Genomic DNA, 11,913 nt, shown 5'->3' on the forward strand with positions numbered 1-11,913 from the left:
TAGACTTATGTAACAAAGCTTAAAACAACAGTAGCCACAGTATATTCTTTCATAGCTGCAAGTACTTGCTAACCAAATCACCCTGGAACGCCAGCCTTTGTGGGGCGGGTCTGCTCGTTTCATTGGTTCTTATATAGGTGACTTTGATGAATTTCCCACACTTGATTGGCACGGTGATACGACGCGCCGTCCTCTGCATCGCTGATTGGCCTACGCTACCGTCAGTCAATTGCAACGCCGTTGCGTTGCCAGAGCATCTGACGAGACTCACGGTCCCAGGAAGCAGCGGTGCTTATTTCATCTCTTTATAGCGATAAGGACGAAGGAGCGTTGAGCGTAGGGGTTAAGGGTTATAAATGAAGAAAGAAGGGTGTTTTCATTTTATTTCAGTTTAGTTTATTGGCAGCATTCAGGGCTTTCTGTTATGATTTGGCGTTGATATCAGCGATATTCTTTTTTAAGGGTAGCCAATAACAGCAGCCCGTAGCCTTCAACTGCCTAAACATTTGGCAGAAACACACAAAACAAACCTTTATAATTAATTTCATCTGTAACGTGGGCTGGCGGCAAGCCAATAATTGACTCTGGAGCAGGACACGGAGGTAGGTAAACAAACCAATTGCAAAACGTTGCATATTTTTAATGCTGTTTTTATTTAGCGCTGTAATGGTACCTGCCAGATGGAGACGCGAGGGGAATATCTCCACGGCTAGCTGATAACGTTAACGTTAGCTAGCATAGCCGCAAGAACATTCCTAACATAATTTCAAAAATTTCATTTCAACGTGTAGGAATTTCCAGAAGCAATATTTTTTAGTGTAAGTCATGTTGGGTTCAACTTAAAACTCCAGACAACACTTTTTGTACCTAACTTTCTATATGCTTAGTGCAGGAGGTTGAGTAATAGACTCTAAACTAAAATTATAATTTTTGAATGTTGTCTTTATTGTCACTGGAAAGTCAAAACTTGCACAAGCGTGTACAGACATATTCCAGATATCTTTCCACGGTAATTAAATATTGCACAATGGAAGGAATAATTGAATCCCATATGCTGTAATTACTCCCACTATTCCAATTATTGGAATATTACAGTGACCTTTCAGTACAAAAGTGGTTGTGTAACTTGAAATAAATAGACTCCAATATCCAGTCCATGTTACTTCTGCTGGAGGCTTTAAGTTGCTGTGTGTGGGGTTGTGGATGGTGGAAGTACATGTGTGTGCGAGTTGTTCCACTCCAGGGCCATAATTGAGTTCTTTCATTCAGAGCGGAGTTTTCTGTCCAGGCATTTACACATACACACGCACACACACATACACACACACAAACACACACACACACACACACACACACATGCACGCACACATGTAACCTAACCAAGTTTACAGCAACATAGGAAACCTACTACTTTGTGGAAAATGTTTTCTTGACTTATTCACTTTGACATCTACTGAACATACGTTCCAGGTATTGTTTGCTCCTGCATGCGTAAGCAGTTACACTCTCAGCACATTTATCCGTCGGGTCACATAGCAAATAGTATTATTGTAATCTATGTTGTTGTTTTTGTTGTATATTATATTTCCAAATATAGCTTATTATGCTGACTTATAGCGCTGGGTCACAGTCTTGCTTAAATAGGTATGTCTCATGATGTTTTTGAGTTTGGATTCCTCTGAACCAGAGCGCCAGTAACAAATCCGTTTCTCCTCTGTTGCTGTAAAATGGGTGATGTGATCTCCACAAGTGTTACGTGACTGATACCCAACTCTGGTTTGGGTGTCTTCGGGGCGATGTAAAGGTAAATGTATTTGGGTTCATTGCACAGCAGCTGCGTTGGCCATAGTTAGTCTCATGCTGGTGTCTGGTTCAGACTGCACTGTGGAGCGTTTCTCTTATAATGCCTTCCTTAAGGGAAGTTAAGTGGTGTAGCCCTGTTTATTTAGCTGTTGGGTGGATTTTGGTTCACGTCATGCTGAACTGAATCCCTTCAGTCAGAATCAACTGTGATGCACACAGTTCTATTTAAATGATGCCTCATTTTCCACTGCGCTTTTTAGACCTATGGCACAAGTGTGTTTATCAGTTATCTTTGTACATGCAAGGCTTATTCCTACAGTATGTTACTATAGAAGAAGCATGGTCTAATTATAATATTTGAATGTAGCTTCTTGCTATCATGGCTTAGTGGGACACTAGATGTTGGTTGCTTTACTTGTTTTTTCGGCTTGGTGTTGGAATTTACAGATGACCACCCATTTTTATTCTTCTCCTGTCACATACAAAACACTTTCACTGTCTCTGCTGCCATATAGGTCTATATCTGACATAAACTAAATCTAAGTGTCTAAGCTCTTTTTAACTGCAGAGAACAGTACAACTATTATGTTATCATGTGAAACTGTGCAGCTCTTCACCTGTACAGACATCACTACCTAAGCTTCCCCTGTTTGGTAGCGCTCCTTTTCTCTCCTGCCATTTTCAGTAATTCTGCGATTTTTCTCAGAAGTCAGGAAGTGTGTTGTTGCTGTGGGATTCTTGGGGCCAAGACAGGAAGGTGACTAGACGAAACATGGCTCCTATCTCCAGGCCGCAGGGTTGTTTATCTCATCGTGAGCTAACGAAACCCATTGATACATTCCTGATGATGTACTGCTAAAGGGTTTGATTGATGTACACATTAACCGTTTTCCTCTTTCCCTCTTTCCCTCTTGGCATAGACTCAGAATCTGGTCCTAATAAAAAAAAAAAAAGTTCTCCACATAGTCCACTGCAGTGCATCACGAGTCATGTGACAATTCACACCACCTGCACCTTTACCTCATTAGTGTCTCTCACATTTTCTCTCTTGGGTTTTCACTCCTGTAACTCGCAGCAGTCCATAACCTTTACCCTCACAGGCCTCTGAGTCTGAATAAAAGCTAAAGAGGATATTGTATTGAGTTACATTTGTACATTGGTTTGCTTTTGAAGAATGGCTTCATGATTTCATCCTGTCATGCGTCGTGCTTAGTGCCAGTACAATCTTTCATCGCATGTGTGTATATATATATATATATTTTTTTTTAATTTTCCAGGATAGTATGGCCATGACGGGAGGGACTGCAGCTGCCCTTCCCATGAGCAACCACACCCGTGAGAGGGTGACCGTGGCCAAGCTGACCCTGGAAAACTTCTACAGCACTCTCCTGACCCAGCACGAGGAGCGGGAGACAAGGTAAAAGTGCCCAGGCAGGCGTGCAGAAGCACACCCATTTAGTGTTCTCACATCAGCGGCCAGTTACCTCGGTTACCCGTGTGAATGTAGCTGTTGTTTAAGGCATTAGGTGTCACTCCTTTTGCTGCTGCACAACAAAGGGCAGCTCATCATGTACATGTTAGGCTCTCACGTTACCCGAGACCTGATCTGGTCCAGGCAACATGGTTTTGTGCTTCCTGTAAAAGACAGTCGGCTCAATATTTCCATTAATACATAAACTTTGAGAATTCTGTTAAAGACACGCCCCATGTTAGCCTTCCTTATGTTTCCATGTTATTCACATCTCATACAGTACATAAAGTCTGTTTTTAATTTCAGACAGAAGAAGCTGGAGAAGGCTATGGATGAAGAGGGTTTACCAGACGAGGAGGTACTTGCAAGCTTCACCATGGGGGGTCTTTCTGAATCGGGTTGTCAATTCACTGAGCGTATCCATTTTGCAGAAAGTCATGCGTCGCTCACAGCATGCTCGTAAGGAGACAGAGTTTCTGCGACTGAAAAGGACACGACTGGGATTGGACGATTTCGAGTCCCTCAAAGTTATTGGACGAGGCGCTTTTGGAGAGGTACCTCAATAAAAATTCCCTTTTTGATTACGGTAAACAGTGCATGTATCGTTTTAAGTGGTTAATTAGCTTTACCACAACGCTGTAAAACAGCCAAGGGGCAACCACAGTGTTGAAACCATTTCCTGTGTCATGCTGTCACATTGCTACCTGCTTTAACTATGTCGTGTTCCTTTTCAGGTTCGTTTGGTGCAGAAAAAAGACACCGGGCACATTTATGCAATGAAGATTTTGAGGAAAGCGGACATGCTGGAGAAGGAACAGGTAACCGCTTTAGGGCGTACTTAAAGCTGTTGCAGTCATAGCGTTCAATATGTGTCTTACTCTTTGTTGATTCTCTCCTTCTAAAGGTTGCTCATATCCGGGCAGAAAGGGATATTCTGGTGGAGGCAGACGGTGCCTGGGTGGTGAAGATGTTCTACAGCTTCCAGGACAAGAGGAACCTCTACCTCATCATGGAGTTTCTACCTGGAGGTTTGAAACGAGACATTATGATTCTTTATGAAATACATATCTTCATTGCTACGTTCTGAGTCAGAGGTGGCGGTACAGTACAAAAAACTAAAATGTCACGGATGTACCAGCAGTTGATGATGATGCATTCATGACCTTCAAATATATTCGAAGAATAGTCTTCCAAAAGTTCTGCCTTGTAACTTCGTCGCCAGGCGACATGATGACGCTGCTGATGAAGAAGGACACTCTGTCTGAAGAAGCCACTCAGTTCTACATCGCAGAGACGGTCCTGGCCATCGACTCCATCCACCAACTGGGATTCATCCACAGAGACATAAAACCGGACAACCTGCTCCTGGACTCTAGGGTGGGACTACGCACCCGCACGCACCAACATCCATGATTGGCCCACTGTTGGTACAGTGTGTGTTACCCAGCACGCTGACTTGAATGATGTCCCCTTGCCCACAGGGCCACGTGAAGCTGTCAGACTTTGGCCTATGCACAGGACTGAAAAAGGCTCATCGCACAGAGTTTTACAGGAACCTGACGCACAACCCGCCCAGTGATTTCTGTGAGTTAACAAAAAAAGGTTAAAAAAACAAGCAGCAATGTGACCTTCTTCATACCCAGATGTATATTTACATGTTATAATGAGCAGTAACGTCCATCGGAAGATACTGTCAGACAGAACTTGCTTGTCTGTTTGATAATCATATGTCTGTTTGTGCATGGTGCAGCATTTCAAAATATGAACTCCAAGAGGAAAGCAGAAACGTGGAAGAAGAATCGAAGGCAGCTGGTAAGGCTTTTGGCATGTTACTGGTACTGGTCTTCCAGAGCAACCTATTATGACTAGTCAGGGAAGGGTTCAGTGTTCAGCGTAGCTATGAATAAAAATGTTTGTTTTTAGTACTGGCAATGGGGAAAAGGGCTTTAAATCTGTTTTATATTGAAGAGTTGTGCATTATTTACACTAATGCTGAAATAAATGAGTTCAACTCTTGGTGGCTTTCAGGCTTATTCCACTGTGGGGACGCCTGATTACATCGCTCCTGAAGTCTTCATGCAGACGGGATATAACAAGTTGTGTGACTGGTGGTCTCTGGGCGTCATCATGTATGAAATGCTCATTGGTAAGCGTCTGCTCATCTGTAGGTGAGATCGGTCCAGAGACAGACCAGGCACACATAGATTACAAGATGAAGCAAATCGGGGTCAGAACCTCAACAAGCTCGATGGGTATTTTGGGCAGTTTCTTCATTCTATGAATGCCAAGCTGCATTTCTTATTAGCAATATACCAGGTGGTCTCCTCATGCAATACACTGACTAACTATAACTTGTCCTTTCAGATATTTTTAAACTCCTTCTAAGACAGGCCTTTGATCCCTTCATGCTTTATGCCCACCACTATTATTCCAGAGCTTAAGTAGTTGTCAGAGCTGAGTGTCACCATCTTGTGTCACAAACAGTACACTGCTATGAACCCATACTACATAGTTCGCACACTACCAGAATGCTTTACTGATGATGCCATATTCTCTGAAATGGATAGGGGCTGGACTTTCTTTCTAATCCCTGCAATTTGGTAATTCTAGTAACATAGTACTGTACATGCAGTACTTCAGGCTGCTGTGCCAAATGGGCTGAATGGGCTAACAGAGAGGAAGTAAATCAGCTAGAGAACCAACCTGTCACTGATTGTTGACAAAACACTGACCACTGTCAAATGGCTCTCCAGGAAGAACAGGCTGATCACGTCAGCTTTTTCGAGTCCCTGTGGAGTTACAGTTGTAGTCAGTTCAATTCAATTCAATTCAATTTTATTTATATAGCGCCAAATCACAACAAAGTTATTTCAAGGCACTTTACAAAGTAAGGTTTAAAACCTCACACGACTAAACCCAACAAATTCCACATACAGCAAGCATTTAAATGGAGTACAAAGAGGAGTACAAATTCATCTTTTTCATGTTTTAGCTGTAACTACTTGTATTCTCTCTTTTTTTGTAACATTATAGATGGCACAAATCCCATGCATCTACATTTTATTACACTATATGAATGTAATAACCTAAATCTGCATTTCATTCTCACTGGCAGGTTATCCACCCTTCTGCTCTGAGACGCCGCAGGAGACGTACAGGAAGGTAATGAACTGGAAAGAAACCCTGGTCTTCCCCCCTGAGGTTCCCATCTCAGAGAGGGCCAAAGACCTGATATTAAGGTATGCGAAGATGTGAACATGGATAAAGTCACCTAAAAAGCCATGAAGCAACAATTTTGAGTTTTCTAAAAGTATTGGAAAAGCCTCTTGAGTCACATTGGTGTGTGTGTGCGCTGCATGCGTGCGTGTGTGTTTCAGGTATTGCACCGATGCTGAGAACAGGGTTGGAGCTGTGAACGTGGAGGAGATTAAAAGTCATCAGTTCTTTGAGTCGGTGGATTGGGAACACATCAGGTACAGGAAACATCTTTGATCCTCTTTTCCTTGGGTCCTTCATTCTTCTGCCTTTTTGCGATACCTTCTTTTTTGTGTGCACAGGGAGCGGCCAGCAGCCATTTCCATTGAAATCAAGAGCATTGACGACACCTCCAACTTTGATGACTTCCCTGAATCAGACATCCTTCAGCCAGGTTTGTCACATTAAACCACTGCTGTACTGCAGTTGCAGTACAGCTCTGCTCCTGTTATACCAGTGGCTTTGAATAATTGTACGGGCATCTCATTCATATTGCAGACTTAGTAGCGCCCCCAGTGGAATTTGGATGATAACTAGTTTTGTGTTTGCAAACAGCCAATGCGACGGAGCCGGACTTCAAGTCGAAGGACTGGGTGTTTCTCAACTACACGTACAAGCGCTTCGAGGGTCTGACTCAGCGAGGCACCATCCCCACATACATGAAGGCCGGGAAGGCTTGACAGGTTCAAAAAGGAAATGGGTGCGAGGAAGAAAAACAAAAAAGACATTCACGGACACAGGGTCGGGCCTCTGAGCCCCACTGGTGCTGAAGGCTGCGTCGGCAGCCTCTCAGTCTAAATTTTAACCCTCACTGCGACGCAAGCATTAAGACTCCTCAACTTTTGCAAGAACGCCAAGACCTCGGAAACGAAGGAGCGTTACCTCATTACCTCGGTTTATGTTATGTCCGTGCGTCGTCTTTAGCCATAGCTCTCAGGCCACCTTACTAACCACAGTAAGATGCTAAATTAGCATATCTGCATGTTCAGCAGCATATTGCTTCAATTTACTGCCTAAAGGCGACTTGTGCATATGAGGCTTGAATACAATGATCCAACATTCATACACTGTAGTCAAACTGTAGATTATGACCAAGACGGTAAAGCGTCACCTGCAATCTGTTGAAAGATTTATCAGTAGTAATCAGTAGAGAAAGTTGGAAAACAAGCAGGACAGTGGCTCTCGAGGACCAGGGTTGGCCACCCCTGATTTACAGGAATCTTCCAGCATGATTCCCAGTGTTTTATTGCTCTAAATACTGTAACAAATATAAAGAAAGTCACATCCATTCCAGAATGAATCACTGGATGAAAATCTCATCCCAAACATTATGTTCAGCCTGAGCTGCACCTTTTTATTTTGCAAATGATATATAAATATGATTAGCGTTTTTTTTTTTTTTTTAAATAGCCAAATCTAGCATGCTGCTCTAGTAAACTAAGGTGCTGAACGTGTTAACTAGTATTTAACTTATTGCCATTGTAATTGTGGGAATGTTAGAAAGATTGGGTCATAGCACCACTGAGTAGGTGCAGCCTCACAGCGCAGCCCGTTAGGTTTTTCAACAAGCGAAATGATACATTTATATATAACTGTGACTTTTGTGCTTTAAAAGGTAAGATAGCAATTAGCATTGAAATGATTTCAAATTGAAAAAAAGAGCGAGTGAAAACCGAGATCATGCTGGAACCCTTCTTGCGTTCCAACGGTGGCGGTACACAGTGCGGCTCTGTGCGAACTCAGTGGGGCAGCTCTTCAGCGCTATTGCTGTTCTCACACAGGGGAACCGCTGGTTGCCAGGAAACATCTGAGCGCGGTTTACCCTGCACTCGACATCCGTTACCGTGGAGGGTTGCCCATTCACAATGCCAAACAAACTCCAGTGGGTGTCACTTCCCTTTTGGAGCCACGTTTTGTTTAGATCCCTGCTTCACTAATTGATATTTCTTCCCCTGATTTTTAAATCCAATCCGTCCAAAGGTCAACCCTTTTCTTCTTAGATGGACAGAACATGCAAAGTGCCTTTAAACAGCTGAGAAATAGTTAAGTAGATATTGTCAGATGTTAAAAAGAACGGTATGATGAAGTTAAGAGTTTAGAAGGTTAACTGTACAGGGAAAACTAAAAAGGGGAAATGTTCTAGTGTCACTAGGTAAATTCAGCTTGTAAAGAAGAATTGGTCTTCTCACTGAGCCGGTCTGAACCTCGCATGCGTCTGTCGTATCAGAGTGTGTGCAGAGTAATAAACATAGATAAAACAAGGGTCGTATAGAAAACAGGTTTTATAGGTAGATGATAAAGGAGTGAGCTTGTAAAAGCATAAACGTGGTGAATAAAGTGTCTTTTGTTTGTCGGGTAACTATTAAACTAAATGAGAATAGACTATTAGGTGTGATGGGTATAGTAGATATACGTGTTGGCTTTTTGCCTTTTGAAGTTCCTAAATAACGTTTCATTTCGAATGAACTTTGCATTGGCTGTTGTTTGAGAGAGAAGAAAGAAACAGGGAACCATTAGAACCATCGCGTCTGCTCTGAGCTGTGACTAGACGGTTACCAAAGAACTGATCACCGTGTCATGATCTGAACACGTATTCACATGTAGCTATCGCTTACTGCACTCAACATTAAACTACCTTTTAAAACAAAAAAAAAAACAACAAAAAACAGCTTTCCCACGAGAGCTAACCTGATTGTGGGCCTTTTTCCTCTCGCCATTTCTACTTCTACACTGGTCAAAATGAGTGTGTCAACACAGATGTTTTTCAGTTAGCACATCTGGTCAAGTGTCTACAAAGGGACTTACATGAACAAACTGGGGACTGGACTGTAGTGGGTCATGTTTAATTGCAGCCATCACTCAATTCCTATATTAAACTGTTAGTGGTGCTACTTGAGGAACTAATTGCAAATAGGTGATCTGGCAGTTTCATTAGTATAACACAGATCCACCAGTGTCATCCAGGGAGTCCTACTGAAAGTCTAATGAACATCAAGACTGATGGCAAACCCTACAAAATGTGGCTCACTGAAGCTTGACATGAACATTTTTGCATAATTTATTATTTTTCAGGTGTGTTAAATTAGTTTGTGTCTAAATATTCAATGTATTAAAGCAGATATGTTTTCATGCATTGCTCCCATAGACCTTCTCCAGCTGTTTAGACACAACAAGAAATCCACAAATAAAAAATAAAAATGCTGGATGACATCATCAGTTACTTATTCAGACTTTGACGTCTTCCGAATGTTATGCAGGGTAAGCGGCACTCTGGTGTGTAAAATCTTCGGAGTGCCTCTTTAATAACTAATAGAGCGTGTCTTGAAACATGCATCTAAACATTCTTCATCCTATTAAATCAGACAACTCACTTCCCTCCCGTTTTTGACACAAAATAGAAATATAAACCTCTGGGTTTTACCAACAGACGAGTGAAATCAAGGGTAAAACCAGTAGCAGGACAGACATAGGCTGATGGTTACTGCTGTAGATTTCCCCATTGTGTCTAGTCACTGGAACACAAACTCAGTGGGGCGGGGGGACAAACAGCTGTAGTCGGTCGTGTTTCACAGTCAAACAGTTCACTTTGTTTATGAAGCAGAGAGAAAGAGTGTGATATTTCACGACTCATACTCTGTGTGTTAATCAATGAATTCATTATGTTTGTTTTCATCAAAAACACATGTAAAAAGAAGACAAATACTGCATTTGTTGATTCATACAATTCTTCACCTGTATGTAAGATGACTTGAAAACTGTGCCACTTTATGCAGAAGTAACTAAATGATCGTTAAGGATCTAGACTACTATTAACGTCACTTTCATTTTGAATTGAGCTAAACAATTCATTCACGGACCAAACTGCTATGATCAGATGTAGGATGCAGGAAGACATTTCTATCTCAGAGTAAGGAAACATGGAGAGTCATAGCAGATTAGAGGTTCATTCACATCTAATGTCTAGTTTTAGACAGAAGGGGTCTAATTCGCTGCTCTGGCTTCCGTTTCTTCGCGATCTGGTAAAAGGTTTCCGAACCCCTCCCAAGGCCAGGACTGTGTGGTAAAGTATTTTGTGTTATGATGTGTACATATTGTTGTAGAAAGGGTCCCTGGAGTAGATGAAAAATTGAGGACAATGCTCATTAATATATTAATCCAAGCTGATGGGTTTTTATGTTGATAAAATGCTTAATAAAATAAAACAATTCAAAACTGAAACTTCTGTTTTGGTTGTTGTGTTGAAAGCAGTTTAGTCTACTTGATTGATTCCTTGGCAGACAATGTTACTAAAACAGGTCAGTCCATTTTATTCTTGTACTTACTAACACAGCTGTGTGTGGTTTAGTTGGAAAAATTCTACTTTTATTCGACATTAAATAATTTACCAGCTTTACTAGATACTCTTTCAGGTGTATTTTTAAAACGTCTTAAAATCTAGACTTACTTATTACTGTGCATAAACACAGCACAGTTGCTGTAACTCGCTGTGATCGCTAGAGGGCGCGATTGATACCTATTTCAGTCATATTTCAGCTGACTAGGATTTTTTGAATAAACACACCGACCCGGAGGCACAGCTGTAATGTGTGTCATCTCAATGTGTTTCTGTAACAAACGTGGTCGTGAGATAAGTGTAGCATTGTTTTACGTTTTAAACTAAGTGCACTAATTTGTTTCTAATAGTCGCTTTTTACATCACTAAAGGCAAAAGGTAAACTGACTGATATATTGAAACTTGGCGTGAAAACGCTTTAACGCAAATCCACAAACCCTGCAAGAAAATGTGAGTAAAAACTGAGTTGATAAGTAAATGTGTACCTTTAGTCTGTGTGATTACTGGAAAGGGCGTGATTACTGTGCGGTAACAGGAAAAGTCACGCAACCTCTAGACTGGTAAAGCTTTTAATCTAACCGTGTATTTTATAATACATGTATACCTTGAATGACATCATCATCATCGTTTATCTCCTGCTGTGCAGCTGTCACAGCAGGACCTCTGCTTCTGTGGTGTGAACGCAGCATGTTCTCACGTGTAGGTCTCCCCCGGTAATCGCCTGGTTATGTGGGCGGAAGGCATGTAGTCAAGTTTTTCCTTTTTTTTTCCCCCCACAAACATCTACTTCTGTTAACCGGGTTTCTCTTAATCCCTTACCCCGATTAAGGAAACCGGGTTTCTGGTTTACATTAAGAAATGAGGTTAGGTTACTGCAGAAAGCCGTCAACCACCAGGTTATTTAAATCACTGTAAACGTACCTGATGTATTAGTACCACTGCTATGTCATGACCCCGTTATTGCCAAAATTATTTATTCATTTATTTAGTGTCAGACTGACCCAAATGATAAGTTGAGGCTCTTTAAGGAATCTGTACTTTTACAGCATTG

At 41.7% G+C, this 11,913-nt stretch overlaps 1 protein-coding gene across 1 annotated transcript; it reads left to right on the forward strand.

Annotated features, from left to right (window-relative positions):
- The first annotated feature begins 228 nt into the window (after window positions 1–228).
- Window positions 229–10,747, forward strand: LOC114861348 (serine/threonine-protein kinase 38-like). The gene is made up of 14 exons (XM_029160457.3): window positions 229–602; window positions 3,081–3,220; window positions 3,581–3,632; window positions 3,706–3,828; window positions 4,009–4,092; window positions 4,179–4,302; window positions 4,497–4,651; window positions 4,756–4,858; window positions 5,025–5,086; window positions 5,303–5,420; window positions 6,390–6,513; window positions 6,652–6,747; window positions 6,832–6,923; window positions 7,085–10,747. The coding sequence occupies exons 2-14, from the start codon at window positions 3,087–3,089 to the stop codon at window positions 7,207–7,209; spliced, it is 1,392 nt and encodes a 463-aa protein (XP_029016290.1). The 5' UTR covers window positions 229–602; window positions 3,081–3,086; the 3' UTR covers window positions 7,210–10,747.
- Window positions 10,748–11,913: the final 1,166 nt, after the last annotated feature.

The sequence above is a fragment of the Betta splendens genome, chromosome 9 (assembly GCF_900634795.4).
Source record: "Betta splendens chromosome 9, fBetSpl5.4, whole genome shotgun sequence".
In the NCBI taxonomy this organism is placed as follows: Eukaryota; Metazoa; Chordata; class Actinopteri; order Anabantiformes; family Osphronemidae; genus Betta; species Betta splendens.

Coding starts and splice junctions, on each gene's coding strand:
- LOC114861348 (XM_029160457.3), top strand. CDS start 3,087: ATGGCCATGACGGGAGGGACTGCAGCTGCCCTTCCCATGAGCAACCAC. Junction 3,221..3,580: donor CACGAGGAGCGGGAGACAAG/GTAAAAGTGCCC, acceptor TTTTAATTTCAG/ACAGAAGAAGCTGGAGAAGG. Junction 4,093..4,178: donor ACATGCTGGAGAAGGAACAG/GTAACCGCTTTA, acceptor CTCCTTCTAAAG/GTTGCTCATATCCGGGCAGA.